Source organism: Leucopleurus acutus (assembly GCF_964270905.1).
Source record: "Leucopleurus acutus genome assembly, chromosome: 8".
In the NCBI taxonomy this organism is placed as follows: Eukaryota; Metazoa; Chordata; class Mammalia; order Artiodactyla; family Delphinidae; genus Leucopleurus; species Leucopleurus acutus.
The window spans coordinates 96,133,688-96,154,162 of NC_139151.1; the positions used below are offsets into that span (position 1 = coordinate 96,133,688).

At 38.1% G+C, this 20,475-nt stretch overlaps 1 protein-coding gene across 2 annotated transcripts in view; it reads right to left on the reverse strand.

The window, feature by feature from the left end:
- The window catches only part of CKAP5 (cytoskeleton associated protein 5), a 109,495-nt gene that overhangs the window by 12,019 nt on the left and 77,001 nt on the right, over positions 1-20,475 (reverse strand). For both annotated transcript variants that reach the window (XM_082844028.1, XM_082844029.1), the window contains exons 25-35: positions 18,688-18,882; positions 18,175-18,310; positions 16,940-17,028; positions 14,790-14,915; positions 12,632-12,781; positions 12,125-12,328; positions 11,780-11,915; positions 11,161-11,354; positions 10,007-10,179; positions 8,660-8,833; positions 8,318-8,438 (exon numbers count right to left, since the gene is read on the reverse strand). In XM_082844028.1, coding sequence (XP_082700154.1) covers positions 8,318-8,438; positions 8,660-8,833; positions 10,007-10,179; positions 11,161-11,354; positions 11,780-11,915; positions 12,125-12,328; positions 12,632-12,781; positions 14,790-14,915; positions 16,940-17,028; positions 18,175-18,310; positions 18,688-18,882 — 1,698 coding nt within the window. The remainder of the gene's footprint in view (positions 1-8,317; positions 8,439-8,659; positions 8,834-10,006; positions 10,180-11,160; positions 11,355-11,779; positions 11,916-12,124; positions 12,329-12,631; positions 12,782-14,789; positions 14,916-16,939; positions 17,029-18,174; positions 18,311-18,687; positions 18,883-20,475) is intronic.

Below are 20,475 nucleotides of genomic sequence, written 5' to 3' on the forward strand. Positions count from 1 at the left end.
TCTTTATTTTTATGATTACATAAATTACACCCTGAGACAATCATGCCAATAATCTTCATGACCATCCTTTCATGCAGGGCTGCTATACTGCACAACTCCAGGGGTCACCATTTATACAGACTGCAATGTGAATAGTGCCCTCTGGTGTTGAGGAAGCCAGTGGTCCTACTTTCATTTCTGTATGCATGTATACCCATAAGCACATACAATTTTATATAACTGGAACTGTTTAACAATTCTGTTTCAACATGGGCAAAATAAAAAATATTTTTTTTTTGGAGGGGGGGCTTACTCTTTTCCCAAGGTAATTAACATCAACAACCTGATATATATTCTTTCATGTTCACAGAATCATTTATAACCACACATGCACACATAGATAGGGTCAAGGTTTAGGGCACTGTTTATTCCATAAGAATATTTATAGTACATACACTTCTCTGCATCTAGCCTTCCTAACAGAAAATTATGAAAATCTCTAAAGTCAACAGAAACGGTTCTATTTTTAAAGGCTGCATAATAGTCCACATGTGCACATACCAAAACTTAATCATTCCCTGACTGTTTCAACATGTTTCCAGTTTGGATATTTTGTCCACTATAAATAATGTTACAATAAACATCTTTGTGTATATATATCCCAAGGTACTTGTGTTTTAATTTCTAAAAAAAAAAAGTGCGCCAATGGGACTTGCCATGGGTCCAGTGGTTAAGACTCCATGCTCCCAATGCAGGGGGTCTGGGTTCGGCCCCTGGTCAGGGAACTAGATTCCCACATGCGGCAACTAAAAGAGCCCGCATGCCACAACTAAAGATCCCATGAGCTGCAACAAAGATTCTGCACACGGCAACGAAGATCCCTGCGTGCTGCTAAGACCTGGCACCGTCAAATAAATTAAAAAAAAAAAAATGCACCAAGAGTTTAACTTTTTAGGCTGAAGGATGAAACATTTTAAATTACTGTATAATAGATATTACTATATTGCTTTCTTTAAAAAGGCACTAACATGTAATTCACGTTTCTATGTTTAATGTATGAGAGTACTGTTTTTTCAGCGTCTCTATCAGCTGTATGTTTTACTACTCATTTTACTTTCTGTCACTCTGATGGTTTAAAAGTGATTATCTTGGGAATTCCCTGGTGGTCCAGTGGTTAAGACTCCATGCTCCCAATGCAGGGGGTGAGGGTTTGATCCCTGTTTGGGGAACTAAGATCCCGCATGCTGCACAGTGCGGCCAAAAAAATAATAATAAACAAATAAAATAAGTGATCATCTATTGTTACTTTAATTTGCGTTTCTGTGGCGGGGGAGGTGCTGAACATCTTTTCATGTGTTTACTGGCCAGCTGGATATCTTCTGTGATTTGCCTATTCATATCCTTGAGTTAGTTTTTTTTCTATTAGGTTCTCTTTTTCTCAAGAGTTAATAAGAGTTCTGTTTACTGTCGCTATTAATCCTTTATCAGTCATATGGTCACATGCAAATATATTCCACAATATAACACTCATTTATTGACAGTATACCGTAAATTTCTCCAGATTAAAATCTTAAAATTTTTAAATGATCAGATTTGTCTTTTCTTTTTAGGTTCTGGGTTTCCTTTTTTTTTTTTTTTTTTTTGTGTGTGTGTGGTACACGGGCCTCTCACTGTTTTGGCTTCTCCCGTTGCGGAGCACAGGCCCTGGACGCACACGCTCAGCGGCCATGGCTCACGGGCCCAACCACTCCGCGGCATGTGGGATCTTCCCGGACTGGGGCACGAACCCGTGTCCCCTGCATCGGCAGGCGGACTCTCAACCACTGCACCACCAGGGAAGCCGCCTTCCTTATTTTTTAATGCTCTCCCCAAATTCCTTGGTTATTTCAAAAAATTTGGGAGGGGGATCAGTTGTTTCAAGTTTCTACAGGGTTACATGTGTGTTATCTTATCTAAAAAAAAAAATCTCTTCCACATCTATGGTTGGTTCCTTCTTCATCCCTGATACTTACATTTTTGCTCTCTAATCAGGCTAGAATTTTTAATTTTAATTTTTTTTAACAAGAACCTGCTTTTAGATTTATCTTTAAAATCTATTTCATGAATTTTAGCTTTATTATTACCTACTCTCAAATTTCTTTTGATTTATTTTTTATTTTTTGAATTTCTAAGTATAAGTTCCTTTATCCTTTCTTCAATAATAAATGCATTTCATGCAATATATTTTTCTGAGTTCAGTAGCTTCAGAGTATAGTGGTAGAGTGAAATGCTTTCCTTCACTGCTAAGAGTTTTTTTTTTTTTTTTTTTGATGAAAGAGTTAGTTAGGAGGGTGTTTCATACTTTCCAAGTAGCCAATATTTTTGTGATATTAATATCATTTACTAAAAATTTTGTTGGGTTATCAGCAAAGAATTTGGTCAGTATATCTTTTACTTTTTGCATTTGTTAAGAGATTTTTAATGACTCCTCTGCTCTAAGTTTCCTTTAGATGTGATTCTATTTCTGGGTTCTTTGTTCCATCCCAATGGTCTGTCTGCTTTTCCCTGGGCCAGTACTACACTTAATTAATTACAGTGGCTCTATAATCACTGTTGATACCCAGTGATGTAAATCCTCTCCACTGAGTTTTTATTTTAAAAAATTGTCTTAAAATAAAACTGTCTTTGCTATTCTGAGGCCCTTTGATTTCCCATATAAATTTTAGAATCAGCTTCTCAACTGCAGAAAAAAAACTTAAGATTTTGATTGGAATGGCATTGAATTTACAGATATTATTTGAGGAGAAGCTGGCATTTTTATAATCCTGAATCTTGAGAACACAGTATATTTCTATTTATTTGGAAACACAACAAAATAATGTCATTCAACAAAACTTAAAAATTTTCTCTGTCAAGGTCTTACATATTATACACTGCTTGATCACTCCTAGGTACTTTAATTTTTTGTTGCTCAGGGTTTTATTTTTTTTACTACGGTAAAATATATATAACTAAAATTTACCATTTTAACCACTTTTAAGTATACAATCCAATGACATTAAGTATATTCACAATGTTGTATAACCATCATCCCTATTTCCAGAACTTTGTCATTATCCCAAACAGAATCTGTACCCATTAAATAATAACTCTCTATCAACCCTTCTGCCCTTGGTAAACTCTATTCTAGTTTCTGTATTTGGCTATTCTAGGTACCTCAAATAAGTGGAATCATATAATGTTTGTCCCTTTGTGCCTGATTAATTTTATTTAGCATAATGCTTTCAAGGTTCATCCATGTTGTAGCATGTGTCAGAATTTCATTCTTCTTTATGACTGAATAATATTCCATTGTGTATATATATATGTATATATAAATATATATACACATCACATTTTGTTTATCTGTTCATCTGTTGATGGACATTTGGATTGTTTCCACCTTTTGGCTATTGTGAATAATGCTGCTGTGAACATTGGTGCACAAGTATTTGCTTAAATCCCTGCTTTCTAGGAGGGGATCTGGGGATCTTATTGTAATTCTATGTTTAACTTTTTGAGAAACCGCTAAACTATTTTTCACAATGGTTACACTACTTTATGTTCCCACTGGCAATACACACAGATTACAGTTTCTCCACATCCTGGCAAACACTTGCTATTTCCCATTAAAAAAAAAAAAATCCTAATGGGTGTGAAGTGGTATCTCATTGTGGTTTTGATCTATATTTCCCTAATGACTAATGATGGTGAGCATCTTTTTACTTGCTTATTGGATATTTGTGTATCTTCTTTAGAGAAATGTCTATTCATGTCCTTTGTCAATTTCTGAACTAGGTTTTGTTTTTTTGTCATTGAGTTATAGGAGTCCTTATATATTCTGGATATTAATCCTTTATCAGATATATGATTGGCAAATATTTTCTCTCATTCTATAGGTTGCCTTTTCATTCTTGTGATAGTGTCCTTTGATACATCCAATGTTTTAACTTTGATGAAATTCAATTTAATTATTTTTTCTTTAGTTGCCTGGTGTCATATCCAAGAAATCACTGCCAAAATCACTATATGAAGGTCTTCCCCTATGTCTTCGTCTAAGAGTTTTATAGTTTTAGCTCTTATATTTATGTCTTTGATCCATTTTGAGTTAATTTTTGCATATGGTATAAAAGTCCATCTTCGGGCTTCCCTGGTGGCGCAGTGGTTGAGAGTCCGCCTGCCGATGCAGGGGACATGAGTTCGTGCCCCGGTCCAGGAAGATCCCACATGCCACAGAGCGGCTGGGCCCGTGAGCCATGGCCGCTGAGCGTGCGCGTCCGGAGCCTGTGCTCCACAACAGGAGAGGCCACAACAGTGAGAGGTCCGCGTATCGCAAAAAAAAAAAAAAAAGAGTCCATCTTCATTCTTTTGCATGTGGATAAACATTTTTCCCACCATCATTTGTTTAAAAGACGGTCCTTTGTGCACTGAATGATCTTGTCACTCTTGTCATTCAGGTCACTAATTCCGTTTCTGTAGTGATCATTATCTCCTTCAGTCCATCTACTCAATTTTTTAAAACTCTAAAATCATATTTTTTTTGCTTGGAAGAATCTTTCTGCACCCCATGCCCTTCCCCATTGTGGTCATCTTATCTCCGTTAGCAATTTCATTTTGCCAGGACATTGCTCTTCTGGTTATTTTGTTTTATTCTTCTTCCCAGTTACTGGGTGCCTTAAGGCATGTTATTACTCTTTACATATTCAAGATTCAGTCTTGGGTCTACCTTTTGGAAACCCTCAACAATGGCAATAAATGGGAGATAGAGCATTTCTGCCCTTGTAGGTTTGTGGTATACCAACTGGCAAGCTGTCAGTCGTTTGGCAAAGTACCAAGAGCAGGCATTTCTGTTTGGTCTCTTAAGGTACAAAAGTCAGAGAATTGCCAGCCTCAGAGAGTGAATTCAGCCCTTTTGTTCAGCTCCCTGTAGTTCCTTAGGGGCAAGGGAGAACACCAGGTACTCCTATTAACACTCACATAAGCCACCACTGCCCTTCCTTTAGGGCACCTACCGATCTCCACAGATGAAGAGAGATCTCTCTCCAGGATTTCTGGTGTTTTGATCCTCTTCTCTGGGCTCTGCACTATTGAACCTCAGGTTTTCCTTAGGCCCATATGGGAAAAGTCTTGTACGTGTACCAGACAGAGCTTGAGATTTGCTTAGACACTTCAGATACTACCCACCAGACCTGCCAGCTCCTCTGCTCAGAAAAGGCAAATGAGTTTGGATTGAAGTTGATAGAGAAAGGCAACAGGGATGCATGTATTCAAGTTGCTGTTTTCCAGACTCCCCGCCATTTGTTTTCTTCCAACAGCAAAAGTGTTAACAGGAGACTATTTGTCAAGCAACGTCAAAAACCTTGTGCTGGGATTCCGGTTCTGCCCTTCTGCTCAGACCTAACATAGCAAAGACGTATCTCTTGATTTCCAATCTCTCAAGCCTGCTCTTCCTCCATCCTTCTCCATCTCCGTACACAGCACCACCATCCACACAGTTGCTCAAGCCAAACAGCAAGGACTTACTATTGATTCCTCTCCTCCCTTACATTTCATATCCAATCTATCACCAAGTCCTGTGGACTCTACCTCTGAAAGATACCCTGAAACCATTCACTTTTCTTCCTCTCCACAATGATCGTCCTAGTGCACATATCTTTCATATGAATTTCGACCACAGCTTCCTAACAGTCTAACAGGCCTCCCAGAATCCACTCTTGCCCTGCCTATAATCTGGTCTCTATGGAGTGGCCAGAAGTGACTTTTTCCCCAATTAAAATAAGTTCAAACATTACAGAAACGTTGGAAGTATAGTAAAAGAACTTTTTAAAATCCTGAATCATTTGCAAGTTGTCAGTTTGATGCTCCATGACCCTCTTGATACTTCAGCATGTATTTCTTTTTTTTAATATTTATTCATTTATTTATTTTGGCTGCACCGGGTCTTAGTTGCGTCACGCAGGATCTTTAGTTGTAGCATGTGCACTTCTTAGTTGCGGCATGCGGGCTTCTTAGTTGCAGCATGCGAACTTAGCTGTGGCATGCATGCAGGATCTAGTTCCCAGATCAGGTATCGAATCTGGGCCCCCTGCATTGGGAGTGTGGAGTCTTACCCGCTGGACCACCAGGGAAGTCCCATCATATATTTCTTCTTAATAAGACATGCTCTTTCATAATCATGATATAAGGATCAAAGTCAGGAATACTGATGTTACTACCACCTAATCCTCAGGCTCTATCCCATTTTCTCCAGTTGCCCCAATTAAGTTCTTTATAGTGAAAAGGCCCGTCTAGAATCATGTACTCTAGACCAGTTCCCTCATTCTTTCCTTGACTTTCTTCACCTTGAGATTTTGAAAATGTCCCTCAATTTGCACTTGTCTGATGTTTTCTCATGAATAGATGACATCAGGAATCTCAGCGAAGTAATGCAGAATTCCCACTGGATCCTATCAGGTGGTACATGATTTCATTTTGTCATATGATTGATGATGTTTACTTCGATCACTCAAGGTGGTTATCTGCTAGGCTTCTCTACTGTCAAATTATTCTTGGTATTTTGTATTTTGGGGGTACTTTTAAAATATTAGTCCTTTGTATTTTGTGGAGAGGTACTATGAAACTAAATATTCCATTTCTCTTCAAATTTTTAATTAGCTTATATGTGCATGGACTTGTGGTTTCCTATTTTATTAAATTCAATAAATTTACAAATTGTATTTTTTATGGGGTTATAACTCATTACTATTATTATTTATTTTGATCTTCAAACTGTGCTCTCTTCCAACAGGGAGTCTGTTCTAGTTGGCCTGTGTGTCCTTCTGACATGTCCCTACAATTCTCTGAGCCTATCCTTGCTGTCTAGCACAACAAGATACTCCAGAATCATCCAGTACTTTCCCTGATTCAGCTCTGGAATCTGCCATTTCTTAAGGACCTGTTATTCCTTTTAGAGGAAAGTGGTATTTAGGAGACAAGATCTGGGGGTGCTCACTGCTGTTGGGGTGTTGCTGTTCTCAGGTCCTCTCAGTGAAAAGAGCTAGGGAATATATGCATATCATCTGTAACATACATTTATATACCACATATATACATACGCACATACATTTACACTGATATTTATTTCTACATCTGTGTATTGAAAACCATGAGTTCATACTGACACATCTAATTCCGGTCCAACACCAGAGTTTCTATTTTCTTGTCCTTCCATATTTGTATCACCCTTCTCTGACAGTAAGAAACTTGGCTCCCATTTTCCTTATTATATTTATTTATTTGACCAATCCCTTTGTTTGTAACCAATCTCCCACCTCTGCCACCAGCTGTTCCCCAGGCCCACATCTTTTGCTTTGGCTCTGACTCCCTTTTCTGAGCCAGCTGCATGCCACCCTGCTCCCCTCCAACACACATGGATGTCCTCCTCATGCCACACTGGCTCCCCCCACGGACATCTTCCTCTTTCTGCTTTGGCTCTGATTCCCGGCTGTGTGTCACCCCTCCTGAATGACAGCCTCCTCACAATGTTTGGGCTTGAAGACCCTAACATTGGGCCACTGCCCTAACATTGGGCCACTGTGGCTCTCTACTCCCACCCCCTTGCTACAAGGTAGGTGCCTACCTTGTTTTACCCTCCTCCTGGCTTTATGACTAGACTGTTAGGGAAGGGAAGCAGAGGAAGAAGAGAAACGTTTTTTAAAAACATGTAGCTTCTTTTTCCTCAAAATTCTCTAATGGCTTCCCATCACACTTAAAATCCAAAACCTCCCTCAGTGCTTTTAAAATGCCACATGATCTGGTCTCTATCCACCTCTCAAATCTCATGTACCATTCTCTCTTTTCACCACTAAGTTCCAGGCACATGGGCCTGTACTGTTTCCTGGACCACACCAAGGTCATTCCTACCCTAGAGTTTTTGTAGTAGCTGACCTCTGCTTGAACCCTGACCACCAATCTAAGTAACTAGTACTTAGTTCCCTCTCTCCCATCACCCCATTTGAGTTATATTTACACAGCAGTTACTGATATTTTATTTGTTTGTCTCTGCCCACCAAAATCTAAGAAAGTTCCATGAGAGCTGGTTCCTACCAATTGCTGTTTTTCAGCCTCTGGTGAAAGAATGCAACTGTAAAAAGCAAGGCTCTATCACAGCTCTATCCTGTGAGGCAAGTGATGCCTCGCAGAGGTCCCTGTGCACTTTGTTCATCAGGGAGGTACTGAACACTGCCTGCCTCCCTTAATACTGTAACCAGTGTGTAACCATCACTATTACAGCCTCTGTAGCCACCAGTGGAATGACTGTCATGGGTAATACCTCCATTACCTGTGTCAGAGCTTGGATGCTTGTGTTGATGTCACCACTGGCTACTTGGGAGATAATGAAATTGATTGTGGATGCTGTATTACTGTGCATATCATCAAAGTGCGGAGAAACAGCCCGGATCCTAGAGAGTGGAGCAAAGGAAAATATTCAATCTTTATTATAAGGTATCCCAATGAGTTGGAATTATGCAATTCCCCACTAGATCCAGGTTTTAGTAAAGAACTGCTATTAGTCAGAGAGTAATCTGTTCTAAAAAGTTCTAACTGCACAGAGAGCTCTTTTCAACATATACACTCTGAGGATCATGAACTGCTTATACTTAAATGAAATGGGTTAACTTACTTGGGTTCAGGAATAAGGACTGGTTCAAAAATGTCATCCAGTTTGTGCTGAACAAGTTCTGGCATTTCACATCGGACTGTACCATTGTCATTCTCAATCTCATCTAGATCCAGCTGGAATTCTCGGCGAACCATCTGGGCTGCCTCAGGATGCCCACTCATGCTTCGGGCTTGGCTAAGGGAAGCAAAAGGAGGCTCCTGAACTAAAAGAGACTTTTTAACCAAAGGGCAAGAGTAGCACTGCCAGCTGCCCCAAAGCTGCAAGACAGATGTTCAACTTCTGGTTTCAGCCCCCCTGAATGATTTAAGTCCTTGAGTCTAAGCAAGTGCCTTCAACGGGCAACAACACTGGTTCATGAATATCCTAAGAGAGAAGATTGGCTTGTACTTACAGTACTGCCAAGTTGTAAGTATTCTCTCTAGTTCACTAAAGCCAACAAACCTTGTACGCTATTCCAGTTGGGGCAGTAAATAATAAAGAATATTTATATTGACTCAAAGCTCACTACTTCTGGGCAAAAATTCAAGAAATATCTAGACTGCCTGGCTCTTTTCTACCAATTTAACCAGTGTTTACGTTTTTCTAATTATAAGCATCATCCCATGCAGTGTTCAGTAAATTTTATACTTGAGGGACAGTCAATCACCTCTTTTTAGGAATATTCACTCTCAGGTCAGGCCAGCATTACATCCAAGCAATAGATATTCACAGTCTCCAAATTCAAATTGGTTAAAATTATACTCATGATATGATCCAAAATAGAGCTATCTTGCTTAGAAGGCAGTTTTTTGAGTCCCTAAGCCCATTCTGGGTTGCATGCACTTTACTCAGCCTTATCTGATGAATGGGAACCTGTGCACGACCAAACATAACACAAGGAAGAAGGTGAGCCCATATTTTAGCCACATGACATTGAGTTGACACTTCTGCTAGCCAGTGGACTTTCAGGGAAGGCTTGATTCATGGGATACTTGGACACCCTCTACCTGGTTATAAAGTCTACACCAATAGCCCTCCAGAGGGGATGAATCCAAGTCAGAAGTTAGAAAGATATAAGAGCCCTGCTAATGAGAAATTAGCAGGCAGTACTTACATCCTATAAGTGCGATACATAATTCTGTCCACGGAAAAGCAGTGAAAGAAGGCACAAGACTATTTAGAAGTGGTTTTGAGACAAAGACAATGAAGACTGAAGGATTTAACATTTGGTTACAAGACATTTACCCAGACACTGTGCCATGCATGATAATGGCTACAAGAACTCAAGATTATGTTACAGGATAAGCTCTAAGCACACAAGGCAAAGTCCACAGAGATGCTCTCAGACAACTATCTCCATCCACATACTTGAGTCTGGAGGACATGTCCTCAGCTGGTCCCTTGCGTAGCATGTTGGTATTGGAGCTTATGCTCTGTGTGCGCTGAGGTTTCTCTTCCACCTGTTTTACTGGTGCAGCAGAAGGCCTCTTTGCTGACCGCTTAATCCTCTCCTCAAGCATGCTCATATCCTTTTCAGAAAGCTGTCAAAAGAGACCAAATTTAATTTATTAGCACACCCCTCTACTAGAATATGAAGAGAATTAAAAACCTAAATGGAAGACCCAAGAATTAATATCCATTTTCATGTCGAAGCAAACAGAACCTCGTATGTAGGGTAAGTTTCCTTTCAAAACACTACATCATTTTAAAATCAACTACTGCTAAAACCTGACTTGCTATATATGAGAACATATGAAAGAAGGAAAGGACAGAAAAGGAAAGGCTATGAATAACTACAAATAAAAAGGTCAAGAATTAAATGAAGCGTCCTCATTTTTTGGTATTACCACTAACTAGCTGTGTGACTATGGGCAAGAAGCTTCACTTTTGGTCATCTGTAAAATTCCCATCTGCTTTATTTCCTTCACTGGTCTTGTAGTGAGGATTTAATAAGATTAATACAAGTAAAAATATATAAGCACAGGGTAAATACACGTGCTACTAAGAGGTAACTGGAGTGAAGTACAGGTCCAGCCACAGTAGTGACTGGCTCAGAGGAAGTAAGGAGTCAAAAGCAGAACCTTCTGTGCTTGGAGAGTCTGGCTTATAGCTGCAGCTCAAGACCCTTTTGATCTGACAGGTACCAGAATCCACATTATATACAAGTGAGTACTTGTTCACTAGAAAATAAATGCACTAAAAATTACTGAGGAGATTGCCAGGCAGAATTTAAATCCCAGACTAGCTCAGATTTCTTGATTCAAAAATAGTTTTCATCTAAAGCAAATTGTTATGAGGAGAATGCTCAGAAAAGAAAATCTAATTTCCAGTAAAACACAGCCTGAATGTCCTACAGTAATCAGAGACACCCTCAAAGGTTTATTTGGATTCTAGGACATATCGATAGGCTGAGTTTTAACAAAAAGTGGTAAAAACTTAGAGTTGAGATGGCATGAAACTTGACACCTAAGTGATCCTGCAATTCACAACATGCTGAAAATGTTCAGAGAAAAGTCACTCACAGTTCCAATCAGTTTGAACACCTGATCCCCGTGTACATTGTACACTGTAACGATGGTGTTGAGGGCAGCATTGCGCACAGCGTTGTCGCGGTCTCCTATGTGAATCGCTATCTCCTTTAAGGCTTTTCCTGGGGTTGGTTGGCAAACATTCATGCCATAGGACTCGACCAGACACCCTAGTTCTTCTAGGCACTCTGGGGAGAGAAAGGCTAGATTAAGGAGACTCAACAGAGATTTGGCATAGAGACCTATCTTTACTAGATACATTTTCCCTGGCATACATGAAGGTCTAAAATCTTATTCTGGCTCTGCCTTGAATTCTTCCTTGTTTACTGCCTTCTATAAAATACACAATGAAACAGTGGTGGTATAACAAGGGCTCCTAGAAGAAAGAGATGCCTGTGAGTCAGATGGCCCCTGTGCACTTGATTTTGTCACCAGGGTGGTACTGAGCGGTGCCTGTATCACCTGATACTGTGGCTCCACCAGTGTGCAACTCATCACTCTCACAGTCCAAATCAGAAGGTTAGAATCAAGAAATTTCCTGGTTCATCTATAAATTATTTCTTTTAGAGGTCACTGTTGCAGACCTAGGGCTCTATTTAAATTGTTGCTTTACCTGCTCTCTGCTTAGAGTTTTTGGATTTGGTTCCTTCCATGATGAAGGGGAACATCTTGCTGGCTGGGTAGACAAGGCACATCCGGTTCAGGATGGCACGGACATCTTTACGAATGACATCCTTTGGTTCTCCGACCTAGTCAACAAGGAAAATAATGATTAAGTGATGCATTCTCTGAGTAGCAAAGGTACCCCCTTGTGTGTCACTACATCTTGAAAGAATAAAATGAGCGGTGGAAGGTATCATCATCATACAATAAATGAAGAGGGGAGAGGGAATAAAAGTACAGGAACTGAAGTAGCTGGGAACTTGAGTAATCTTCCAAAGTGAGAACAACACATTACCTTGAGGATGAGATAGGGGATGAAGGAAGATGCTTCATTCTCAGTAAGATGATACTCCTCCTCACTCAGCAGGGTGAAGAGCAATTTTAAATATTCTAGGGCTTTCATTAGGACGCTTGTATTGGTGTCAAAAAACCGCAGGGTAAGCCACTTTAAGATAAGATCCAGGCAACCAATGACACCCTCTTTTTCACTCTCCAAGTGCTTGAAACAAAACAATACAAAACCCTCACAAATTAGACTATAAAAATTTAAGTTCTATTAGGCAAGTAACTCTCAAATTTTACTGCAGTGCAAAAAGAAAATGATAGATTTTTAAGCCTCCATTTAAGACCCCAAATTATAGACATATAGTCATTTATTCTATCAGATAATAAGAAAGCTCTAAAAACAGAGAACATGGTGTATTCCAGTTCCTTCTCAATTCATGCAAACTTCCGATGATTTCACAGGGCTCAGTATTTTCATGCCTGAGATTCATGCATATTTATTTTGTTGCAAACTTACATCAACCATGACAGCAAGGGCTTTGTTGTGATGCTGAAAGTCTGAGTGAAACATCTCATCTTGTAACCATTTAGCCACACAGCTAGACATCTGAGTTTTTAGTTGCTCAATGTATTCATCCCGCGGAGTAGTAAAATTCCACTTCAGCACCTGAAAAAAAAAACAGTGAAAAGGAGCTGTAAGGTGTTCAACTGAAATGTGGTAGAGAACTCTATTTAAAGCAGCTGCAGGAATCAGTTTAATAGGATATTTTTAAATTCACCAAGATTAATGTATAATTAAGTATGAATGCAAAATGTACTCTCAATCTGTCTGTCATACTTCTGGAAGCTTAACTCTGAAAATCTTCTAGGAATAGAATTTTCAGCAATTCTTACTAGAAATATCAATGATCTATTATTGTATAACATGGTGGATACTGTTGGTACAATTTTAATAAAGGGCAAATTTGAAATATCTATCAAAATTTTAAATGTACATATTATTCTAGGAGTTTAATATAAATATACTTACATATGTGCACAAAACCTATATTCAAAGATGCCTATGGCAGTATAGTTTATAAGAGTGAAAGATTATAAGTAACCTAAATGTTCAACATAGTGGGTTGAGGATAAAGAAAGGTACATACATATGATGCATCAATAAACAGAATGAACGCATACATGCGTTGCAGATATGGAATGATCTTTAAGATATATATTTCAAATACCATTAAAAGAAAAATGTAAGATTCAGAACAAAGAGTACGGCATGTTCCCATCTGTGTAAAACGAGGGCCATATATTTATATATATATGATTGTATAGGTATGGAATATTATTATTTCTGGAGTAATACACAAAATAACTGGTCATAACATCCTCCCTGTGTAGGGAGACTGGAGTGGGAGACATGCTTTTCATACTTTCTGTACTTTTTTTGTATTGTTTGAATTTTTAAAAATTCTAATGTATATATTTTGAAAAGTTTTAACTGATTAATAAAACCAAAACAACATCAAAAGCGAAATGATCAAACTAGCCATATATAGTTACAGCCACTATGGAGAACAGTATGGAGGTTCCTTAAAAAACTACACATAGATCTACCATACGACCCAGCAATCCCACTACTGGGCATATACCCTGAGAAAACCATAATTCAAAAACAGTCATGTACCAAAATGTTCATTGCAGCTCTATTTACAATAGCCAGGACATGGAAGCAACCTAAGTGTCCATCGACAGATGAATGGATAAAGATGATGTGGCACATATATACAATGGAATATGGATAAAGAAGATGTGGCACATACATACAATGGAATATTACTCAGCCGTAAAAAGAAATGAAATTGAGTTATTTGTAGTGAGGGGGATGGACCTAGAGTCTGTCATCAGAGTGAAGTAAGTCAGAAAGAGAAAAACAAATACCATATGTTAACACATATATATGGAATCTAAGGAAAAAAAAAAAAAGGTCATGAAGTACCTAGGGGTAAGACGGGAATAAAGACACAGACCTACTAGAGCATGGATTTAAGGATATGGGGAGGGGGAAGGGTAAGCTGTGACAAAGTGAGAGAGTGGCATGGACATATATACACTACCAAACGTAAAACAGATAGCTAGTGGGAAGCAGCTGCATAGCACAGGGAGATCAGCTCAGTGGTTTGTGACCACCTAGAGGGGTGGGATAGGGAGGGTGGGAGGGAGGGAGATGCAAGAGGGAAGAGATATGGGAACATATGTATATGTATAACTGATTCACTTTGTTATAAAGCAGAAACTAACACACCATTGTAAAGCAATTATACTCCAATAAAGATGTTAAAAAAGAAAAAAAAGGCGAAATGATCAAACTAGCCATATATAGTTACCAAGTCTATCTTTTAAGGTCAGGTACAAGAAAGAATAAAGGAGTAGTATATGACATATGTGTAGTTGATAAAAAAAAAATCAATGACTACTTGCCAGTCTTTGATTCTAAAAACAAACAAAAAAACCCCCAAAAATAGTCTTACAGAAACAAGATATAATTTATAAGCAAAAGATTCAGTTAATTATTAGATATTTCACAATGATATGAATTTCAGACAGAAAAATTATTCTTGATTACAAAACGAAACTAAAACAAACAAGCAAAAAACTCCTGAAGATTCTTATTTCTTCCTTACCTTTAATCCTTTCTCATCTTTCATTCGTTGCTCCTTTCCATTTGGAACAACAATAAAAATAGGACCAGATTTGTCTTCATCTTCCTTTAAGCTGGTTTTGCTTGGTACTTTCTTTCCTTGCGCAGTCTACAACCAAGGTACAGGGAATACTGATTAGCTTAGACTACTCCTTGGGAATTCGCTGTTACTGCCCAGCAAAAGGGCACTATATAAACCAGAGACACCTTTCTATATCATATTCCAAATGAAACAAACAAATGAACCATAGAATCTTGCATTTGATATGTTTGTGTACAGGTTTTCTAAAAATGTTTCTAATAGCACTCTTAAGTAACTGCTGGTTAGTCCTTGGGCTGGCATGTGATGTGGTTGGAAAAGCTGCTATTATATATCATTGGTCTGGGTTACTGGGTTACTATTTCTGATTCTTGGATAGTTCTTTTAAAATAATTATTGATATAACTGACATATAATGGATAGTTCTTTTCTTTCTTGGAATCTTCAACACTGTTTATAGCTTTCTCATATTAATGACATTTTGAATGGTATGCACACATTTCACATAACTTGAGAAAACTTTTCTGTTTCTCTGTATATAAAATGTATCTCTATAACATTACTGTAACTGGAGACCCTTTGAACCTGTTTCTAGAGAGAAATTTCCTAGAAACATTTTAAATACTTAAGTTACTAAAGTGGCTTTTAGGGACTTCCCTGGTGGTCCAGTGGTTAAGAATCCATCTTGCAATGCAGGGGACACCGGTTCAATCCCTGGTCAGAGAACTCAGATCCCACATGCTACGGGGCAACTAAGCCCGCGTGCCACAACTACAGAGCCCACGTGCTCTGGAGCCCGCGCACCACAACTGGAGAGAAGCCCGTGTGCTGCAACGAAAGATCCTGCGTGCCTCAACTAAGACCCGATGCAGCCAATAAATAAATAGATAGATTTTTCTTTTAAGTGGCTTTTAAAAAGAATCCAAGATCTAGAATCTTTGTATCAGATGGAAAGAAATTGTGAACACATGGTATATATATTTAAGGTAAAATTTGAATTTAATTACTGGAATTATTATTATTATATTATAAATATAGCAAAAGTCTGCTATTTTTAGTAGGCCAGCATTTCTTTCTAGTTCAAACTCTTAAGTCATTCAGTCAAAACAAATGTGAGATCATTTATGTGAAACTGCTTTGTAAACTGCAAAAGACTGAAAAGAAAGTTGCATTAAGAACAGAGTCAAAAATACTTCAAAGCACTTGTGATCAAAATACTGAAATTAAGCGCTTGTTAAATTTGGGAGGAGGAGAGGGAGAAGGACAGGAAAAGAACAGCTTCACTGGATAGTTCAGAAGATAATTACTCATTTAAATTAACTCACTGAGTTGAAGGACCCAAGCATAGGGAGGGAAAATGAGTAACTAATATTTAGAAGAATGGCCACAGAGTGGCCCTTCTATAATGTGGATGTAATAATAAATGTACTGGATAATAAAACATTTCCTACTCTGCATACTTTCATCAGTTACATGCAGTTAATGAAATAGTTTTCTCTATTTATATTTACTATTAGATTTACTACTGATTGCACAGTTTTGCAATTTTCCTTTTGTAAGTATTAAACAGTCAATTCTTTGAATACAGTGACAAGCTCTGAATCTTGATATAGAAACTGATGACAATTTGCTATGATTCAAAAAATTAAATGAAAACACACCCAGGGGATATTTAAGGTTGAGCATTTGAACACATTTCTTTAAACTGTCCAACTCTGCATGGATGCTAAAAGGATTGGTGATGCATCAAATCCCATCGGTGTGGGGACAGAAGATATTTCCTTTTAGTCTAATCAGAACACCTAATATAATGACTTTCTGCCAAATGTAAAGGAAGTTGCCTACTACTGAAAATCTCCCTCAAAGTCCTGGATGACAGAAACCCTGGCAGTAGCTCTTGAGAATAGGAGTCTTTGTTTTGAGGTAACATTAAAAGTGAGACACAGAAACTTGTATAAATAAATACTTCATAATTAGATAATATCAAGAGTAGTAATAATCTTTCATATGTAATATAATCTTTGCTAAAAGAATGACTCAGTGTATAAAACACTTAAAAGCAATTCTACATCTAAGTTGCAGAATTAACATACCTTTGCTTTAGAGGAAACTCCTAGAGCTTTGGCCTTTTTTGGATCAGGCTTGGGTTCTACGGTGCCAGAAACAGAATCTTCAACAGGTGCTTTGAGAAAAAAAAAAACATGTACTGTAAACATAAACTCTAACTAATATCACTATATTCTGGGCAGGTTAAATATATAATGATGGTGAGAAAGCCAGTAGTTTTAAATACATCTATTAAAAAATTATTTTTATTTTATTTTTTTGAAAAGTTTTTTTTAAACAAATGTATCCATTTTTAAAGCACTTTCAGTTAGATTTTTTTCCTAATCTTTTTTCTCCCCGATTTCCTCATGAAATTAATTCAGAAAATCTGCATCTCCTTTATCAACATTTAAACTGCAGTTTAAAACCATTTTCTAAATAGCAGTTAAAAAACCTTTATGTTAGACTGATACTTCCTTAAGGGAACAGTCTCTCACCTTTGATACTATAGTAAACTATATATACCATATAGCAAGATCCCAATAAATGTTATAACTGAATATATACTTTGATACCAACAATTTAACACATGTAAAATTTCTCACTTTATAGCAACAATAATTTCTGCCCCACTAAACAGAATATTATTATTTTGTTTAAGCAATAAGTCTAGAAGAGCAGCGGTTACAGATCAGTGTTCTATTTGTACATTTTGGAATTTTAACATTAGGATGAAGAAATCAAGAATTTTCCCTTGAAGAAGTTTAGTAAATATTAGAATGGATCAGCAAACAGCCAAGTGTAGTGGAAGGGGAACTCATTTATGAATGAGTTAAGCAGAGGTCTCTGCTGGTTCAGCCACTGGCTGGCTGTTTGGCCTTGTGCAAGTCACTTAACCTTTGGTATTCCTTACCTGTTAATAAAGAGGGTTAAGCTAGATGGTCCCAATTCTCCTTCTAACTGTAATATCCAATAGCAGAAAATAGTTGTGGAAACCTTAAAAGTAAGATTGAGCACTTGCTTTCTGGAGTATTTCATTGTGATACTCCCAAACTCCTTTTTGGAGTTGGAAATCAAATTATTCATCCTTAAACCCTCAGCACAGTTCCTGGCATAAAACCAGGTAACTTGACAAATGTTTATGAAAGGAGGGTAAGGAGATGGAGGGAGGATTTGGGATCTAAGCCATGAGGAAATGTGATTAAAAAATGAAAGTTTCTATTTCTTTAAGAGTTCCCTTGACTATTTCCTTCCCCTTTAACCCTCTCAAAATAAGAGTTACCTGAGGCAGGCTGGAATTTGGCTGGAGCTGATCCTCCCACGGATTTGGAAGTTGCTTTAGCAGGTGCAGCGGGCTTGGCTGGCATGTTAGCTTTGGCTTTCTCTAACATGGCCAACACCTGATCTTTAGAAGTTGGCTAGGGAGACAATATAACAGAGGTGAGAGGCCACATAAATGATATACTCATGCTATGCTTACTAACAGATCTGCTGTCAAATCCTTGAGCTCCTAGTTTTGAAATACCAATGAAGTAAGGGAGGCAGCACATAGTGCAAGAGAAGTAACACATTATGAAGTCACAGTAAATTAGCTGCCATTCTAGAAGGTCACAATTTTCATCCCTGCAAAGACAGCAGATTCTTTAGAAGTTCTACACTACTAAACATTTTATTTCTGCTCTCACTGGGATTTCAAGTTGAAACTCATAGGAGGTTAATATGATCTTTTGCCTATATAAATTCATGTTCAATATTTTTCTAAATGGCTTTTAACAGCAGCAACAAGTAGTAGTACTTTTAGTTTCCCAGTAGCCTTGGCCATTTTCTCATATCCTAAATGCATCATGAAGAATGGCAAGGCATCTTGGGCCTTCTTTCGCACATCTCCATTGCGATCCTCTAGGCAGGAGTAGAGGTGGGGAACACAAAGGATAAGGTCTGTGGGGGTGGAACGGAGAGTCGGTAGTTTCTCAGCCAGCCAGCCCAGAAGCTGCCAAAAGAAATAAAGACCAGTTACACACTGCACATAGAAAACTGTCATTATTTATGATCTTCAGCTTAATGATTTTATCAGTACCAAACACTGAATTAGTTCTCACACTACAACTTTCCAGTGTGAAATCAGTCATTTCCATTGTCCAATTAAATGATAAACATGCAATGAAGATAATCAGCTAAGATAAGGACACAGTTTTTTGGACCACGTTTGAGCATTAAGTTATAAAGCTTTAATAGCTCTTAATGCATCTTAAACTTTCACTTCTTTTTTAATTCTAAGAACTATTCAGCTAGAGAAGATGCAAAATATTTATTTGATTAGAAGATGACAAGTTCTACCAGGACTTCTGCTTTCTGCCTTACATAGACAGTTTTTCTCTCTCTCTCTAAAATATTCGTTTTATTTTTTGTTTTGTTTGTTTTTCAGCCATGCCGTGTGGCTTGTGGGATCTTAGTTTCCCGACCAGGGATCAAACCGCAGCCACAGTAGTGAAAGCAGAGTCCTAACGACTAGATGCCAGGGAAATCTGTATTTATTTATTTTTAAAATTAATTTTTTAAACTAAATTTATTTATTCATTTTTGGCTGTGTTGGGTCTTCATTTACTACGCATGGGCTTTCTCTAGTTGTGGTGAGCAGGGGCTACTGCTACTCTTCGTTGTGGTGCGCTGACTTCTCATTGCAGTGGTTTTTCTTGTTGCGGAGCACAGGCTCTAGGTGCATGGGCTTCAGTAGTTGTGGCGTGCGGGTTTCAGTAGTTGTGGCTCACAGGCTTTAGGTGCATGGGCTTCAGTAGTCGTGGCACGCAGGCTTCAGTAGTTGTGGCTCATGGGTTCTAGAGCGCAGGCTCAGTAGTTGTGGCACACGGGCTTAGTTGCTCTGCAGCATGTGGGATCTTCCCGGGCCAGGGCTCGAACCCGTGTCTCCTGAATTGGCAGGTGGATTCTTAACCACTGCACCACGAGGGAAGCCCTGCATTTATTTTTTAGTTGAGATATTTATTGAGATGATTATATATTCACATGCAGTTATAAGAAATAATACAGAGAGATCCCAGGCACTCTACTCCGTTTCCTCCAACAGTAGCACTTTATGAAACTATACTATAGTATAAACAACCAGGATATTGACATTGATACAATCCACTGATAATACTCAGATTGATCCAGTCTGATTCTGTCTCATTTGTGTATGTGTCTATATTGCTTTCTCTACAATTTTTTCATGTGTTAGTGTATTCCCGCAGTCAAGATTTTGAACAGCTCCATCCCAAGGATCCCATGTGTTGCCTCTTTTATAACCACATTCACATCCCTCCTCCTACTCCCTAATCCCTGGTAACCACTAATCTGTTTATCCATTTCTAAAATATGAGATTTCAAACTCATATAAATAGAATCATATAGTATGTAACTGTTTGGAATTGGAACTGTCAGCACAATTCCTCTGTGATTTATCTAACTTGTTGCATGTATAAATAATTTGTTTCTTTTACTGCTAAATAGTATTACACATATGGATATACAATAGTTTAAGCATTCACCTGTTGAAAGACATCTGGGCTGTTTCCAGATTTTGGCTATT